Source organism: Brassica oleracea, chromosome C4 (assembly GCF_000695525.1).
Source record: "Brassica oleracea var. oleracea cultivar TO1000 chromosome C4, BOL, whole genome shotgun sequence".
NCBI classification, from domain to species: Eukaryota; Viridiplantae; Streptophyta; class Magnoliopsida; order Brassicales; family Brassicaceae; genus Brassica; species Brassica oleracea.
Window position 1 is genome coordinate 36,268,803 of NC_027751.1, and position 15,492 is coordinate 36,284,294.

The window sequence follows — 15,492 nt, forward strand, 5'->3', positions numbered from 1 at the left end:
TCCTACACTGATAAAGCTATACTTACACCGCGAAATGATACAGTCGATGAAATTAATGCATATACAATCTCCAAAACCGGCTGGGAGTCAAAAGACTACTACATTTACGATAGCTTTGAGGTTTTAGAAACTCAATCTAACCAAAATGATACATTATACGCCATTGAGTATCTCAACTCCATGGAGTTTCCAGGCTTGCCATCCCATAAACTCACTCTCAAAGTTGGGGCCCCGATTATGCTTCTGCGAAACATAAATCAAACAAAAGGATTATGTAATGGTACCCGTATGATCCTGACCCAAATAGGCTCCACATAGGCGAAAGAGTGCTTAAGGCAAATATAATTACTGGTTCACACATTAGAAAAGAAGTTTTGATCCCAATAATTGTCCTCTTGCATGAGGATACAAAGCTACCGTTCACTTTACGTCGACGAAAATTCCCTATCAGATTGTGTTATGCAATGACAATCAACAAAAGCCAGGGGAAGAGCTTAAAAGATGTTATCCTATATCTACCTAGACCGGTCTTCGCACATGGTCAGCTCTACGTGGCCCTCTCACGTGTAACAAGCAAAGAAGGACTAAAATTCATCAAAGGCGAAGACTCACACAAACAAAAAGTGAAGAACATAGTCTACAAAGAAATCTTCAACCGTCTTCTTCCCATGAGAGTAAGTGATATTGAAAACTCAGAATCTCATTGAAGGTTCCTACAGTGGTTATATATCTAATAATTCACATTTATCTACTACGCAGTATTCGAGCTACCCCCAGAAATGATTCAGAATTAAAACTCCTTCTCTGGTGATGGATACCTCGCTACTTCCAAGTACGTCACCCTACTCTATTAACTAATTAAATTGATTCCTATTACTAAGCTATGTTTACTGATTTTTTTCAAAATAATTTCCAGGCTCTCAACTCAAGAAAATCCCATCACATCTGCCACCCTCTTCGTAAAAAATTCACCACTTTATTTATGATTTTTGCTTCTTTGTTTTACTAACTCAGCATCTGCTCTTAATAATGATACTGACTATTCTGCTTCTAAACATAATTCATAACAAACTTAAATTTTCAAGAGATTCAGGTTATTATTTATGTATGATTTTGTGGGTTGCGTTTTTGGTTTATATTTGCAAGAGTTGAGGTTCTACAGAGAATACATATAACTGATCGACTGTACTTTGGATAGCCAAAAAAGTTTGACAAATCAAACAAATAAAAGCTAAAACATCATCACTTATGCGTTTGGGATTAAAATAATATAAAATAACTCCAAATTATCGAAGATTATACCATAAAATAAATAAGTTAAAAGCATTTTCCGCACCTAAAAAATCTCAACCCACATATAAAAATATACAAAAAATAAAAGATGGGCAATACAAAATAATTCTCATTCTCATGTGTGCAGGACACGCAGCCGAAGATCATAAAAACCAAAGCGACAACTTCGGACCACAACCAATAATCGTTAGGATGTGACCTATCACAAACCACAAAAACAAAAACGATTTCCTACGAACAGCTTTCATTTGTCTTGACATCCAGATTTGTGTAAATAATACCATATTTTTTTTACTCCAACTACTTTTGAAATGATTGCTTTTAACCACTAAACAGGAACAAAAAATGGAAGGGAGAGTGCCTTTTTCTCCGTCTGACAAAATATACCAACGGTTCAAGGAAGGGGAAATTTATCACATTAGATATTTTAATCTTCTTCCCAATAACCAACGGTACAAGCTTACCGTTCATCCATACATAATCAATATCAATGCGACAACAATTATTACACAAATTTGAGAAAGCATTCCACCAATTCCTTCATACATATTCTCTCCCCAACACTACACCCAGTTGAACAGCTTAGCAAGTGCCACCAATTTCCTCCCAGGTAAAAAAAAAAAAAACCTCTCACATACCAATAAATTCTCTATTTTTGTAACTTAAAAAAATTGGTCCCACAGATCTTGTTGGCCGAATATGCCTCATCCAAGGAAGCGATATATAAAACCACAACACAAATACAAAGATCATCATTGGATTGCGTTTAGACAGGTACTAACATTTAATTAAATAAGATTTGTTTTTACCAGAAAATATATAATACAATAAATTTTTACAGATCCAAAGTGGTACGTTTAACTATATGGGACAACGAGGCAGCTAATTTCAGGGGGTTAAACCACATATCTACCCGGAAAAACCAAATCGTAATCATCACAAGTATCATTCCACGGTTACATGAAGGTAACAAACAAAACATAAAGTTTATGTCAAACTAAATGCTTATAAATATTTAACTTTTACAGGGAAACAATCACTCACAACTACATTAGGATCGCGCTTTTACTTTGACAGTGACATTGATATCATACAACGCTTCCAAAAGAGGAACAAACTGCGATCCTAAGTCTGATGGCATAACAAGACAGCCAACGACACAGTCAACCGTTTTTAAATTTACATTACTGCTTCCTACGTCAATTAAAATAATCATTGTATCAGTAAGTATTAATACTCATCGATATTACTTTTTCTATTTTTTTTATCATTCAATAATTATTTTACTCCTACGAATATTTTACATTTAACATAATTTAGACAACAAATGTCTTAATATAATATGATATTCTATTTTAACATTTTCATGGAAAATAACCAGGGCTAGCCCTAGTGATAATAAAATCTTAACAATGTTAACATTGATTACCAGAAAAAAAGGTATAGTTTAAAGAAAATGTCCAAACTTGTGATAGACCGGAACATTTTCTTGGTAAAGAATCAATTAATTGAGTGTCAATTGAATTCAGAACAATCAATCAAAGACAATAAAAAGAAAAGTATTTTTTTTTCTTTTTTTGTTTGAGCAAAAAAAGAAAACTATCTAAAAATAGGCCTGGAACTTTTATCTGAGATCCGGATTCGATCCGTGATCCGATCCGGATCCGACCAGAAAATCTGGATATCCGGAGAGGCCGAATCCGGATCCGGATATCTTGATTTTTTAGTCCGGATATCCGGATCCGTAAATTTTATTAATAACTATTTCAAAAATAGTAATATCTATATATAAAAATTAATTTTATTTAATATATTTTCATTTTTATAATAGTATATATAAATTTTATGTAAATTTTGTAATATTATACATAGAAATAATTAAAAACATTATATATTTTTATTTTTAAATTATTGTTAATATTTTATATATATTAATATTATTTTTTATTTATTTTAAGGATCCAAATCCGGATCTGGATATCCGCTGGATATTATAATTTTAGAAAGATATACGACACTCGGATATCCGCGAACCCCAGATCTGGATAAATATAGTAAAATTATGGATCCGCTGGATAAGGATCCGGATCCGGATATCTTAAAATTGTCCCGATATCCGATCCGTCCCAGGCCTATCTAAAGGACCTATTAAACAATTAAAAATAAAAGCTTTAATTGTTTATAAAAGTATTAAATTTGTTTACTTATCGTTTTCTGACGAGATCACTTGGGCTGACCCCAACATCGCCGATCTAAAGAACAGAGACGGTGGTTTCGGTTTCGATTTGGTCGTAATATGGTGGTTCCGATGCTTGGTGGGTTTCCGATCTTCTTGGTGGTGAGAGTTCTGGGTTTCATCATTGCGGTTTTGGTTCTGACATGGACTGTTCACTACAGAGGAGGATTGGCTCTTTCCTCCGGTAACAAAGATCTCATCTTCAATGTAAATCTCTCTCTCTTTTGACTTTTCCTGAAAGCCCTAATCTTTATCACACACTATTGGTTTTGTAGTTGACCCTTTTTGTTGGATTCTAAAAAGTGGTGTTCTCGGTGGTGATGTATGTGTGTGCAGGTTCATCCAGTTTTGATGGTGATTGGGCTCATACTCTTCAATGGTGAAGGTAAAACAATCCCTTCACATGTTTCCTCCTGCTTTGTTCCTTGTAATCACGTTGACATTACTGATTTATGTTTCGTTTATTTGGATGTTTGGTTTTTGTTTATAGAAGGTTCATGTCTTAGCTCCATAGGTTCAATGAACAAGACATGAACTTTGTTGCATGTTTCATTCATTGTGCATGTATGAAACCATTAATGTGAAGAGGGGTTTAGGATTAATAGTATCGGTTTACATGTTCGATTACTAGATTCTTCATTAATCATTCATAGACAATCTTGTCTTTTCTCATATTTGGGTACATGGACGTTACGCAGCAATGTCAAGAAGTTTAGGGTTTGTAGTATATTACCAGTATACTTCATGTGTCAAAGAGACTGAGAACATGTTAATGGTTTCTTAACATTTTGTGTTACATTGAAAATTATGCAGCTATGTTAGCATACAAGTCAGTTCAAGGTACAAAGAACTTGAAGAAACTGGTTCATCTTACACTGCAATTCGCAGCTTTTATACTAAGTTTAGTCGGAGTATGGGCTGCTCTTAAGTTCCATATCGACAAAGGGATTGAAAATTTCTACAGTCTGCATTCATGGCTCGGCTTAGCTTGTCTCTTTCTCTTCGCCTTCCAGGTACATACATACACACACTTCTCTTAAAACAAACTATCCAAGAGAACTCAAATACCTATCACTATTATTGCAAACAGTGGGCTTCAGGGTTTGTGACTTACTGGTACCCGGGTGGTTCAAGAAACAGCCGAGCCAGCTTAATGCCTTGGCACGTGTTCTTAGGGGTTGCCATCTATGCATTGGCTTTGGTGACTGTAACCACAGGGATACTGGAGAAGCTGACGTTCCTGCAAGTGAACCAGGTGATAACTCGGTATTCAACAGAGGCCATGTTAGTTAACACGATGGGTGTTCTGATTCTTGTTCTTGGCGGTTTCGTGGTCCTCGGTGTGGTTACTCCACTCAACGCCAAAGACCAAGTCCTTACTCAATAGAGAACAAATACTTTTCTTACAATCGTAATTCTTCTTTCAACATTTGGACCTTTTTGAAACATCTGCCATAAAATCTTCTTACACATATTTTAATCAGAGACCTTATTAAGAACCAATCTAGTGCATCTTTCTTACAATCATAAAAATTTGTGATGAAACTGAGTTTATATGAAATGATTCTAAGAGTGACAATATGAGAACCAGACAAAAACACTCGTCAACCTTCATGAGAAGGGCAGGCAGAATAAGATAAGCTTTCACTCAATACAGCACACAAACAAACAAAAAAAAGCATCACTGATATGGATAAAATCTTTCTCGGAGAGGCGGTTGATGAATCGCACTCTTCACAGAGTCGAAAGTTTCTAAAAAGAAAAAAAAAGTCAAAAGCCAACAAAAATGACTCCACTACTCAACGATAAAGAAGCCGGTGAGGGAAAGCTCTATGCAGGTTTGTGACGAGAAGAGCCTGAGCTAGAGGAAGAGAATGGAGGGGAGGAGAGGCTTTCGGCAAAACTTTATAAAGCAGCGCTTAGACAAGCGAGTGTTCTTTCTGATACTCTCTCACAATGACAGGCACACTCGTGGGAGGTACCTGAAAAAACGATGTTGGCCAATGTTTGAGATGGAGAAAGTGTGATGCATGAAATATGTTCAGAGATGAGATTTCAGGACCCGATGTTCTTACAGATAATAAAGTTAGAGAATATGTTATGTTTCTAAGAGAGTGAGTGATTCATCTTACCATGCCATAGTCTGTGATTATCATGGAAATGTAATCTGACGGAGTAGCATCATACCTGCCAATTAGAAGCATGAGTAATGACAGAACATAAGTATCATTTGTTTTGGGGTTAAAGTCGCTTACATTAAGTTCAGAAACTGCAAGTTTGCGTTATTGGTCAAACCATCCAAGTAGTTTATGTCTTCTCTTCCACGAACTTTCGAAATAGCATTTGGATCACCTGAAGTGAAAAAAAGAAAACCAATTCAAAATAGGCAGTATAAGAAGATAAAATAGATTTTGCATACCGAGCTCATTGGAGCATATGGAATCAAGTTGCACCCTCTCATGGAACTTGTAAGCTTCGCAACACACAAGCACAGGAACGCGGAACGCACTTGCAACCATTGCAACGCTAGCAGTCCCGACCCTTGAGTAAACCGTTCCGTTTGACAAAACTGACGAAGCCCCCAAAAACACTTTGGTGACTTCGTGCATGATATACGAAACGGCGTTTATATGAGTGTATGTACAGTTGATGCCACGTTTGATCAATCTACGAAGCAGTAACTGTCCTTCGAGCTTCGGACGAGAATCCACCACCAAGACACGGAACTTCTTCTTGAGTTCATGCGCGTGTAACAACACCATCTCAACAGCAGTTGGAGATCCATAGGTCAGAAGCACATCACCGTCTCTTATCTTAGTGACAGCGTGTTTGACTATCACCGTATCTGCCATTACGATCTTCTCGTTGATGAACCGTTCGATATCTGACTGAAGAGCAGCTTTTGCTTCGGATTCAGAAAGTGTTATAGGCAGCTTCGCGATCCTGTTCTTCACGAATCGGATGGCGTTTCCCATACTAACGGAAAGCGGGCGGCACTCTATGAGGAAAGAGACGTAGCTACTTATCTTCGCCGTCATGTCTCTGTTAAGAGTCTTCTCAGAGGGTGTCGAATAATCTTTGACGACCTCTTGGAATGCTTGGAGCATCGCAATGCATCTGGCGTTGCCACCAGATATATCCCCGGAGAGATATTGAAGACCAACCTGATGATAACCACAACAACTGATACTCATTCAGTAGCAAAAGGGACACAACCATATGAAGAGTGAACATTTGTACCTTGTAGACAGCAGGATGCATAGGGTCAAGCTGGAAGAACTTGGTCTCGAGATCAGGAAGTTGAGTGCCATGCTCATACTGAGGCAAATGCCTAAACAGCTCAACCCTGTTTTTAGCTTCGGTCTGTTTGACAACGGCACGTCTTTTCGCCTTGACGACTCTGCTCTCGTCATCGTATTGCATGCGGGGATGTGGAGCATCTTTCTTTCGATCTTTCTCAGCTTGGCCTCCCTTCTTCTCAGATGGTCCAGCAGCAACAGCAGCTACGTCGTTCTTCTGAGAAGAGGGCTTTGCTGGTTTAGTAACTTTAACATTTGTCGAAGCCACAGAGCCTGAGCTCACTAGTGGCGCCTTCCCACCTTCAGCTGATATAAGCAAGTTCAGTTCATCAGAGTTGTACATGCAAATTCATTCATTCATTCAAGCAACGATGTTATAGATTAAAAAAAAAGGCACCTTTTGCAGCAGCTTTGGCAGCTCTTTGAGCTTCCTGAAGAGCTCGTCTCTCAGCTTTGGTGGTTTTCTCTTTCAAAGGCTTAGAGTTCTTCTTCTGGTCACTCTCCTTCTCTGCAATTTGATAAACTAAACATTGTGAATCAAGAAGAACCAAATCAACAACTTTAAAGCAAGTGACAGTACCAGAGAGTCCAGGAGGCATATTCACGACGGAGACAGTGGTCAATCCACTAGCTGGAACGCTGCTAGATTTAGCCGCCGCCATAGAATCCATCCCGACGCCGGGAAGCGAGGAAGACGGTTTCGAGAAACTCGCCCTGGAAACGCGTCCAGGAGACGCCGTCATCGAGCCGTCAGGGAAATCGCGGCGGGTGGAGTAGGAGAAGGAGGAAGGAGAGACGGCTGATGCGGCGGCGGCGGCGCGAAGGGGGAAAGTATCGGAGGAGTTGTGGCGAGGCGGGGGAATCATGACGGGGGAGAGGGAGTTGCCGGAGGGAGAAATGCTGGAGACGACGGGATGAGATTCGGAGGCGATCGGGTCGGGTTGGTAAGTCGAATCGGGTTGGGAAGATGTGAAGAAACCGACTTGCCGGACCTTCGGATCGACAACGGCGCGAGGGTTCCGACGAGACTCCATTGCTGAGTGAAGGTTAGCGTTACTGTAGCTCTATGGCTTTTTCTCGGAGGAAAACGGAATATCAGGAAACTTTCTCGGGAAATTTTGGTTTTGGGATCGAATTTTATTTTATTTTTTTAATTTTAATTTTGCCCCAGACGAATAATAGTGTTTTTATTATCTTTTTGTTTTACATTTTTTTGGTGTCAGATTAATCCGAACGGCTTGAGCTGATCTTGACAGTCCAGTCACTAAAGGTCGCTGTTTCTCTTGCTGGAAACGGCAAGTATGACAGAAAAACGACACGTCTTTCTCTTTCTGGTGCATTAGCTGAGGTGGGCTAGGCCCATTGTAACTATCCGTGAGTGTCTTTTGTGCATGGATCAACGGCTCTTATTTTGACACATCAACAAAGCCCAAAACGCCACGCAGTATTAAAATGGAATGATGGATGGTGAAAGTTTGAAGCGACAGACCATGCTTCTGATACTCTGCATAAGCTATTTAGGGAAAGATAGATCAAACACTGGTAAAATAGATACTCCATTATAAATGGATGAGGAGATCCATTATAAAATAGATACTCCATTATAAATAGATGAGGAGATCTATAAAAGCTATTTTTAGGGAAAGATAGATCAAACACTTTTATGATCCAAGAGAGAGAGAGGAGAGGAGGAGATCTATTTATGAGAACAGAAGATTACAAAAAGTATTTTTTTTTTGCTTAAAATAGAAATTACAAAGGGATGTTAAAGGAAGAAGCTACGTTCATATATAAAACCTAATCCTGTTAAACATAGCCGGCTGTGAAATGTATGTGACCCCAAGCATTAATGAATAATTTGGCCAATTAAAAGAACTTATTATACCTAGAACAAACTTCAGTATGAGTTGTATAAAAGCTATTTTTCTTATAAACCAATCCAAATCTTTTTTTTTTTTTTTTTTTTTTTTTTTTTTAGTTTCAAAAAAAAGATTTGGATTGGTTTATAAGAAAAAAATGCAGCTACACCTAATATGAAAGCATGCATACAATGACCAAAGGCCTTGCCAAGTCTGGTTAAAAGGAAAAGGAAATGGAGTCGTACTTAAGAGCCAGAAAAAGAAGATGACTAATACACTACAAGAAAAATGAGTTTTATTAGCGGACAAAAAACGCTATATAACGATACGATAGCGGTTTTTGAAGCGCTGTATCATCGCCCGTGGTAGTAGATAAAGGACATTACATAGCGGTTTTTAACACTGCTATCTTTTCTTCCGCTACAATAGCGTTTTTCTATCTGCAATTAAATATTCTTTAATAGCGTATAATTTTTGTTATTATTACATTATTAAAAAAAATAATAATAAGAAAAAATAATTTAAAATTTTTTATATATCAATTTTTTTATACCGATACATGAAAGTAAACCAAACTAAACCAATTTTTTAAAGAAAAATTGAAAAGCTAAACCTAAAACTAAAACCTAGTCTACGTTCTTTCTCTGCCTCTCTTCTTCTTCTTCTCTTGCCCGCCTCTCTTCTCTTCTTGCTTGAATCTACCTCCATCACTACAGCTAGCTTACCCTTCCTCTTCCACTATGACTTCGTAGGCCTCTTTTTGTGCATCGCCCATCGTCTTCGTAACTCCCCGCCGTCTTCAACCTCTTTGTGCGTCGGCTGCCGCCTCTGTCTATGGATCATCATTACCTCCTCTATGTCATCATTATTCCACATCTGTAAACAAAAGCAATAGATTTTATTTTAAAAAGATGAAAAGAAGATGAACGCTTAAGTAAAGATAGACCAAGGGGAGGAGGCGAGGTGTCATGGTTTCCAGACTTGAGCAGAGGTGGTGAGCTTAAATCCGTGACGACAGACAGCAAGTTTGAGAGATCGTGAGATGAGGATTGAAGAGATGGTGAGAGAGGAGGAGACGAGAGATTGCTAGAGAAGACGAGACGAGAAATGCAAAAAAAAAATATTAAAGTGAATCACTTATGCCCCTTAGATCGAGTTAAATCTACGGTGGAGATCAAATATAGAAGCTATCCTCACCCTCCTGTTTTCACCAATGAAAAATTTTTCTCTTTGTTTTATTAACTGACCAATTAGAAAAAAAAGATAAAAAATTAACAAAAGAATGAGTTATAACGATTGGATTAAAACCAATCAAAAACTGTTTTATTGTGTAACTAATTTTATTAATATATAACCTAAATTATCATTTACGTTTATAAAGTTAATGAAGAACTATAGAATTTCAGATTTAAAGTATAAGATTTTAGAGCAAAAGTCTATGTGATAGAGTTCTAAGGTTAGATTTAAGGTTTGAAAAATTAAATTTGAAAAGATTATATTTTTATAAGTATTATCTTTCAGATTTTTGATAAAAAAGGTTAAGGTTTTGTGTTGAAATTCTGTGAGTATAGATATAATAAATTTACTTTAGTCTTAACGTGTATGTTTTATTATTGAAATTTTAGAACTATCAAATATGAAGTTTATGATTTTAGATTTAGAGATTATGTATGATATAGGGTTTGGATTTAATGTATATAAGTTTGGTGTTTAATTTTAAAATATTTAAGTTTATAGTTCTATATTTAAGATTTGGAGTTTAATTTCTAAAATATTATAAAGATTATAACTATATTAGTTAAATTTAGCATTTTAGAGTATAAGGTTCAGAAGTTTGTTTAGGGTTTAGGGATTCAAAAAGTATACTATTATAACGTTTATTATTTTATGTTCTATTAAATGAATACTATCATAGCGTTTCCATTTATGCCGCTCTATCATAGCGTTTTCAAAAATACAAACGCTATCTAAAACCACCGGATATGTCAACCATAGCAGAAAGCGAAAAAACGCTATCCTGGTCTGCTATTAAAACACATTTTTCTTGTAGTGATATGTAAGGTTGTTGTTATGTTTTCGTCAGACAAGTTTAAGATATCAATTTGTTCTTTGTTCGATATCTAACGATCTGATTCTAGTTAATTTGATGATGAATCGATAATCAAAACACACAAGAACAAAACACCGAGATTGTTTACCTAGTGTTCACCAATTTGGCTATTCATTGGAGGAGGGATATGTCTCCCTCAAGATCACTATAACTTCTCTTTCCTCAACATATACTCAACGGTATATAGCATCAGGCGGTGCAAATATCTGGTCACATGGTGTAAAGTGTCCCTCCTAACATGAATCGAAATAGGATTATAATAGATCTAACTGCGCTAAATCACTAGCCCAGTGCACCAGTTGATAATACTATAGAGATTTGCCAAGTTATGAAGTAAAAACTTAATCGATTGTGGATGCTCTTGCCAGTACTTTTTCCATGTTGCTGTGGTGGGGAAAGATTCCCCATGCCATATATTGTTATTTTCTCTCTAATGCATGAATTGTAGTTTCTTCTGGTAAACGTGAATAGTAGTTTGGAAGACATACTTTTTTAAAGCTAAAATAAAATGTTGCAAAAATTTGGATCATTTCTAGATTTGTGCGTCAGTGCGTGTCATCTTTGCGCAGAGGGAGATGTCATGCTAATCTTCTATGTATGGTTCCAATTTTATCGGAGGGACGAAAAGTATGATGATTGATGATCAAGAGTTGTTTACAATTATTTTAAGTTTTACTAAGCAGGTCAGATCAATATCTGAACTTTTAATAAGTGCTGAACATGGTGGTACATGGATACCAACAATATTTGAGTAAATCCATTCTGTGATCATTGATCATCCCTACTTGTATGAAAATACAAAACCTTTAGAGCAAAAGAGGTGGAACACGCTTTTAGTTTTTATTCGATTTGAGACCATTGCCGGTACGGTTACTGATCCGAAGGTCTTTAAAAGCCTCAAGTCTAAACGGTCAATGCAAGATTAAAGTAAACACCAAATGGAGCAAATACCATATAAGATCAATGGTGACAATGATGCAAACAAACCATGGAAAGATAAATAGTTAGGTGGTAGCTTCAGTCGAATGCAAGCTGGCAGGTAGGTGAACGTCTGATGGACCATGTCAACTCCTTGATCATCTCAAGTTTCTTGTTGCAGTCATTCGATTTGGAGGATATAGCCACCTTCTTCAAACAGCTTCCGTTTCTGAACATAAATCCCACCACTTCTTTCTCTTCTTCTGTCCCTTCATAGTTTACCCATTCAAGGGTTTCAAGACTCGATAACAAACATACAGGAACTGAACTCGGTTCGTTCCAGGAAGCACGCAGGTGATGAGCCGGAAGGCCATGATACTGACGTAAAAACGTACAGAAGACAATGAGTGAATAGGAAGATATATATTGCATGTATGGTCAAAGACACCTATAATGAACTTGGGTTACCTGCTCAAGTTTGAGAGCTCGTAAGCTAGGGGAATCTCTGAGCATGCTCACAAGTAGATTCAACCACTCTGTCTCACATGTGCATAGCGTTAGATGTACAAGACGGTGGAATAAAGTATCATCGGGATACAAGTCCTGCATACAAGAGAGATCAATAGAGACTATAATTAAAAAAAAAAGCAAGAGTTGCAGATGGCATGATGATGAAAAAAACAAGAAACTACCTTGGAGTTTGATAAACATAAATAGAGACGCTTGACTGAAGTAATAGAGCCCAAAATCATCCTAGGATGACTATGCGTAACGTCAACATATGCCTCAACAACATTAGGCATGTCATTCTCAATGACACAAAACCCACCCTTATGATCAATAATGTTGAAGTATTCCAAACAAGGAGCGTTTATCACAAACCCATCTGAGTCATCCCTATCTCTGTTCTCTGAGGTATGCAAGACTAGCCTCTTTAGAGAAGGCACTCTCACGGTGAATAAAGTCACATTGTCGTCTCTACATTTTTCAACTTTCAAGCTTTCAAGAACATGGCAATAAGATAAAAGACTGCTGGCAAATTCTTCATCAGGATACTTAACGGATATATAAGAGGCTCAACGTTTTGAGAGATGGGAAAAACATGGGTGATGAGAAGTCGGCAAGAATCACGCTGTTGAGCTTCAGTGTCACAAGCATTGTACATTCTGTGTATAAAAATTTTGGAAGTATGACCGGAGAAGCGCAAGAAGAGCTGTCGATTTCGATAATCATCTCATCCACAGTGAAGTTATTTGCAGCTCTCATCCAAACTATAATATCTTGAGCAGCATATGTTCTACTAAGTTTGAAATGCAGAGTTTCAATATCCGAAGCGTCATTCACAATCAAGTACCTGTCTACGAACCGCTAGAACTTCCCATACTCAATGTCTTGATCATCAAACACAAGTCTTGGCACAGACAACCAAAGAAACTCCCATCTTTTTGACAAAACCATTGTGGCCACGACATCTTTAGCACTAGGCAGTAAAGACAATACTCTCAAGAGTAGAGTATCAGGCAGATCACTTATCCTATCCATAAGAAACATCTCCTCTGAAAAAAAACAACATCATTGAAAGTGACCATAAAAGCAACAAGGGTCAAAACCCTAAACCCTAGCAGAGAGAAACATAAGCAAAAAGAAATCCAAACTTGAGAAGAATAAAGAGAACTCATGAACTAACTTAAACAACAATCGAAACAAAGTAAGATAGGAATTGTGGAATGCTTGATTTTCCATATAAAGGAAACTCATTCTCGTGGGTGGGAAAAAGACGATCCGGCAAAGTTAAATGCAAACTGGATAGATCAGTGGCGAATGAAGAATGGCACGCTTTATTTACCCATACTGTTGTGGAATTCTTACAACTATGGGGATCAGACCATAGACCGGTCCTAGCACGGATTCAATCCTATGCTCGAAGGACAAAGAAGAGTTTCAGATTTGACAAGAGGTGGATTGGAAAACCAGGTTTCAAAGAAGCGGTAAGCTCTGGATGGGGACAATTTGATGAAATTCCAGTCCGGAATTTTCATCAAAAAGTTACCTCATGTCGGAGAGAGATTAGTACTTGGAAGAAGAATAATCCGACAAACTCCGCTGTATTGATTGAAGAATTAAAAAATAAAATAGACTTTGCTTAAGATGATGACAATTATTCTACAGAAGAGGTGGAGGAATTGAGAAGACAATTGATTTCGGCCTTTCGAGAAGAAAATACTTTTTGGGAACAAAAAAGTAGGGACCAGTGGCACAAAGATGGGGACAGAAACACAAAATTCCATCATGCTACTACAAAACAACGAAGAGCTCAGAATCAGATCATCAGTATAAAAGACAAACATGGGAAGTTGGTAGAGAGTGAAATCGAGGTGGAGAACGTGGCTGTTCAATACTTTCGAGATCTCTTCTCTACCTCCTCGCCGACAGAGCTAGACGCCTCCCTCCGCTTCATCTCAGAAAAGGTGTCATATGCCGATAATAGGTTACTTTTAGAGGAACCGTCGGAACATGAAATTAGGAGAGCTCTCTTTGACATCAACCCAGATAAAGCACCCGGCCCGGATGGCATGACTAGTAAATTGTTTCAAAAATTTTGGCGTGAGATGCGTCAAGATATTATTAGACTTGTACAAGATTTCTTTGCGACAGGCAGTTTCGACCCATTATTGAACCAGACTAATATCTGCCTCATTCCTAAAAAGAAGAAACCTCGGGACATGACTGAGTTCAGACCTATTAGTCTTTGTAATGTTAGCTACAAGATTATATCTAAGCTACTATGCAAGAGACTTAAGAGGGTTATTCCGCGATTGATCTCAGAGACACAATCCGCTTTTGTAACTAAAAGATTGATTACTGATAACATCCTGGTAGAACAAGAAAATTTTCACGCCCTACGGACGAACCAGAGATGTAGAGAAAATTTTATGGCTATTAAAACAGATATGAGCAAATCTTACGATAGAGTGGAATGGAGCTTCATAGCAGCCTTGATGTTGAAGATGGGCTTTGATGAGAGATTGGTTGACCTCATTATGTGTTGTGTCACGTCGGTCACATATCAAGTCTTAGTTAATGGACAACCAAGAGGGAAAATCTTACCGAGGAGAGAATTGAGACAGGGAGACCCCCTTTCTCCTTTTTTGTTCATCTTGTGTACCGAGGCGTTGATCTCACTCTTAAACGGAGCAGAAGCAGAGAAGAAGATTGTAGGCCTCCGTGTTGCTAGGGCGAGCCCGAGGATCTCTCATCTTCTTTTCGCAGATGATAGTCTTTTCTTTTGTAAGGCGGAATTAAGTCAATGCAAAGAGATAATGGACATTCTAGATATATATGGGAAGGCATCAGGACAAAGACTTAATGCGTCTAAGTCCTCGATGTTTTATGGAAACCGAGTAGAGTATTCTTGGAAACAAGATATAAAAGATGTCTTAGGCTTCTCTTTTGAAGGAGGCATGGGAATGTACCTTGGATTACCTGAACAAATATGTGGCTCGAAGATGAAAGTGTTCTTTTTTGTACAAGATCGACTCAATGGACGAACCAACACTTGGTCATCAAGACTCCTCTCCAAAGGAGGAAATGAAGTTCAAATTAAATTTGTGGCTCAAGCAGTTCCGACATTTGTAATGTCGAGTTACTTGCTTCCATAAGGCATGATTGATAAACTAAAGAGCATAACTTCCAACTTTTGGTGGAGTTCAAAACAAAACAGCAGAGGTCTACATTGGATAGCATGGGACGAGATTTGTACCCCCAAGGATTCGGAGG

At 37.7% G+C, this 15,492-nt stretch overlaps 2 protein-coding genes and 1 pseudogene across 2 annotated transcripts; 1 reads left to right on the top strand and 2 right to left on the bottom strand.

Annotated features, from left to right (window-relative positions):
- The first annotated feature begins 3,491 nt into the window (after positions 1-3,491).
- Positions 3,492-5,032, top strand: LOC106342257 (probable transmembrane ascorbate ferrireductase 2). Its single transcript, XM_013781129.1, has 4 exons — positions 3,492-3,736; positions 3,866-3,914; positions 4,343-4,542; positions 4,620-5,032. The coding sequence occupies exons 1-4, from the start codon at positions 3,590-3,592 to the stop codon at positions 4,914-4,916; spliced, it is 693 nt and encodes a 230-aa protein (XP_013636583.1). The 5' UTR covers positions 3,492-3,589; the 3' UTR covers positions 4,917-5,032.
- A 149-nt stretch (positions 5,033-5,181) lies between these two features.
- Positions 5,182-7,975, bottom strand: LOC106342256 (translation initiation factor eIF-2B subunit delta). The gene is made up of 7 exons (XM_013781128.1): positions 7,409-7,975; positions 7,226-7,336; positions 6,770-7,134; positions 5,949-6,693; positions 5,785-5,881; positions 5,662-5,716; positions 5,182-5,511 (listed from the first exon to the last, which is right to left on the bottom strand). Exons 1-7 carry the CDS (start codon positions 7,860-7,862, stop codon positions 5,449-5,451), a joined length of 1,890 nt encoding a protein of 629 aa, XP_013636582.1. The 5' UTR covers positions 7,863-7,975; the 3' UTR covers positions 5,182-5,448.
- A 3,839-nt stretch (positions 7,976-11,814) lies between these two features.
- LOC106341546 lies at positions 11,815-13,257 on the bottom strand (annotated as a pseudogene).
- Positions 13,258-15,492: the final 2,235 nt, after the last annotated feature.

Excerpts from the sequence above, each read along its gene's own strand:
- LOC106342257 (XM_013781129.1), top strand. The coding sequence starts at position 3,590 with ATGGTGGTTCCGATGCTTGGTGGGTTTCCGATCTTCTTGGTGGTGAGA. Across the intron at positions 3,737-3,865 it reads ACAAAGATCTCATCTTCAAT|GTTCATCCAGTTTTGATGGT; the intron begins GTAAATCTCTCT and ends ATGTGTGTGCAG. Across the intron at positions 3,915-4,342 it reads CATACTCTTCAATGGTGAAG|CTATGTTAGCATACAAGTCA; the intron begins GTAAAACAATCC and ends AAAATTATGCAG.
- LOC106342256 (XM_013781128.1), bottom strand. The coding sequence starts at position 7,862 with ATGGAGTCTCGTCGGAACCCTCGCGCCGTTGTCGATCCGAAGGTCCGG. Across the intron at positions 7,337-7,408 it reads TATGCCTCCTGGACTCTCTG|AGAAGGAGAGTGACCAGAAG; the intron begins GTACTGTCACTT and ends ATCAAATTGCAG. Across the intron at positions 5,512-5,661 it reads TAATCACAGACTATGGCATG|GTACCTCCCACGAGTGTGCC; the intron begins GTAAGATGAATC and ends TCGTTTTTTCAG.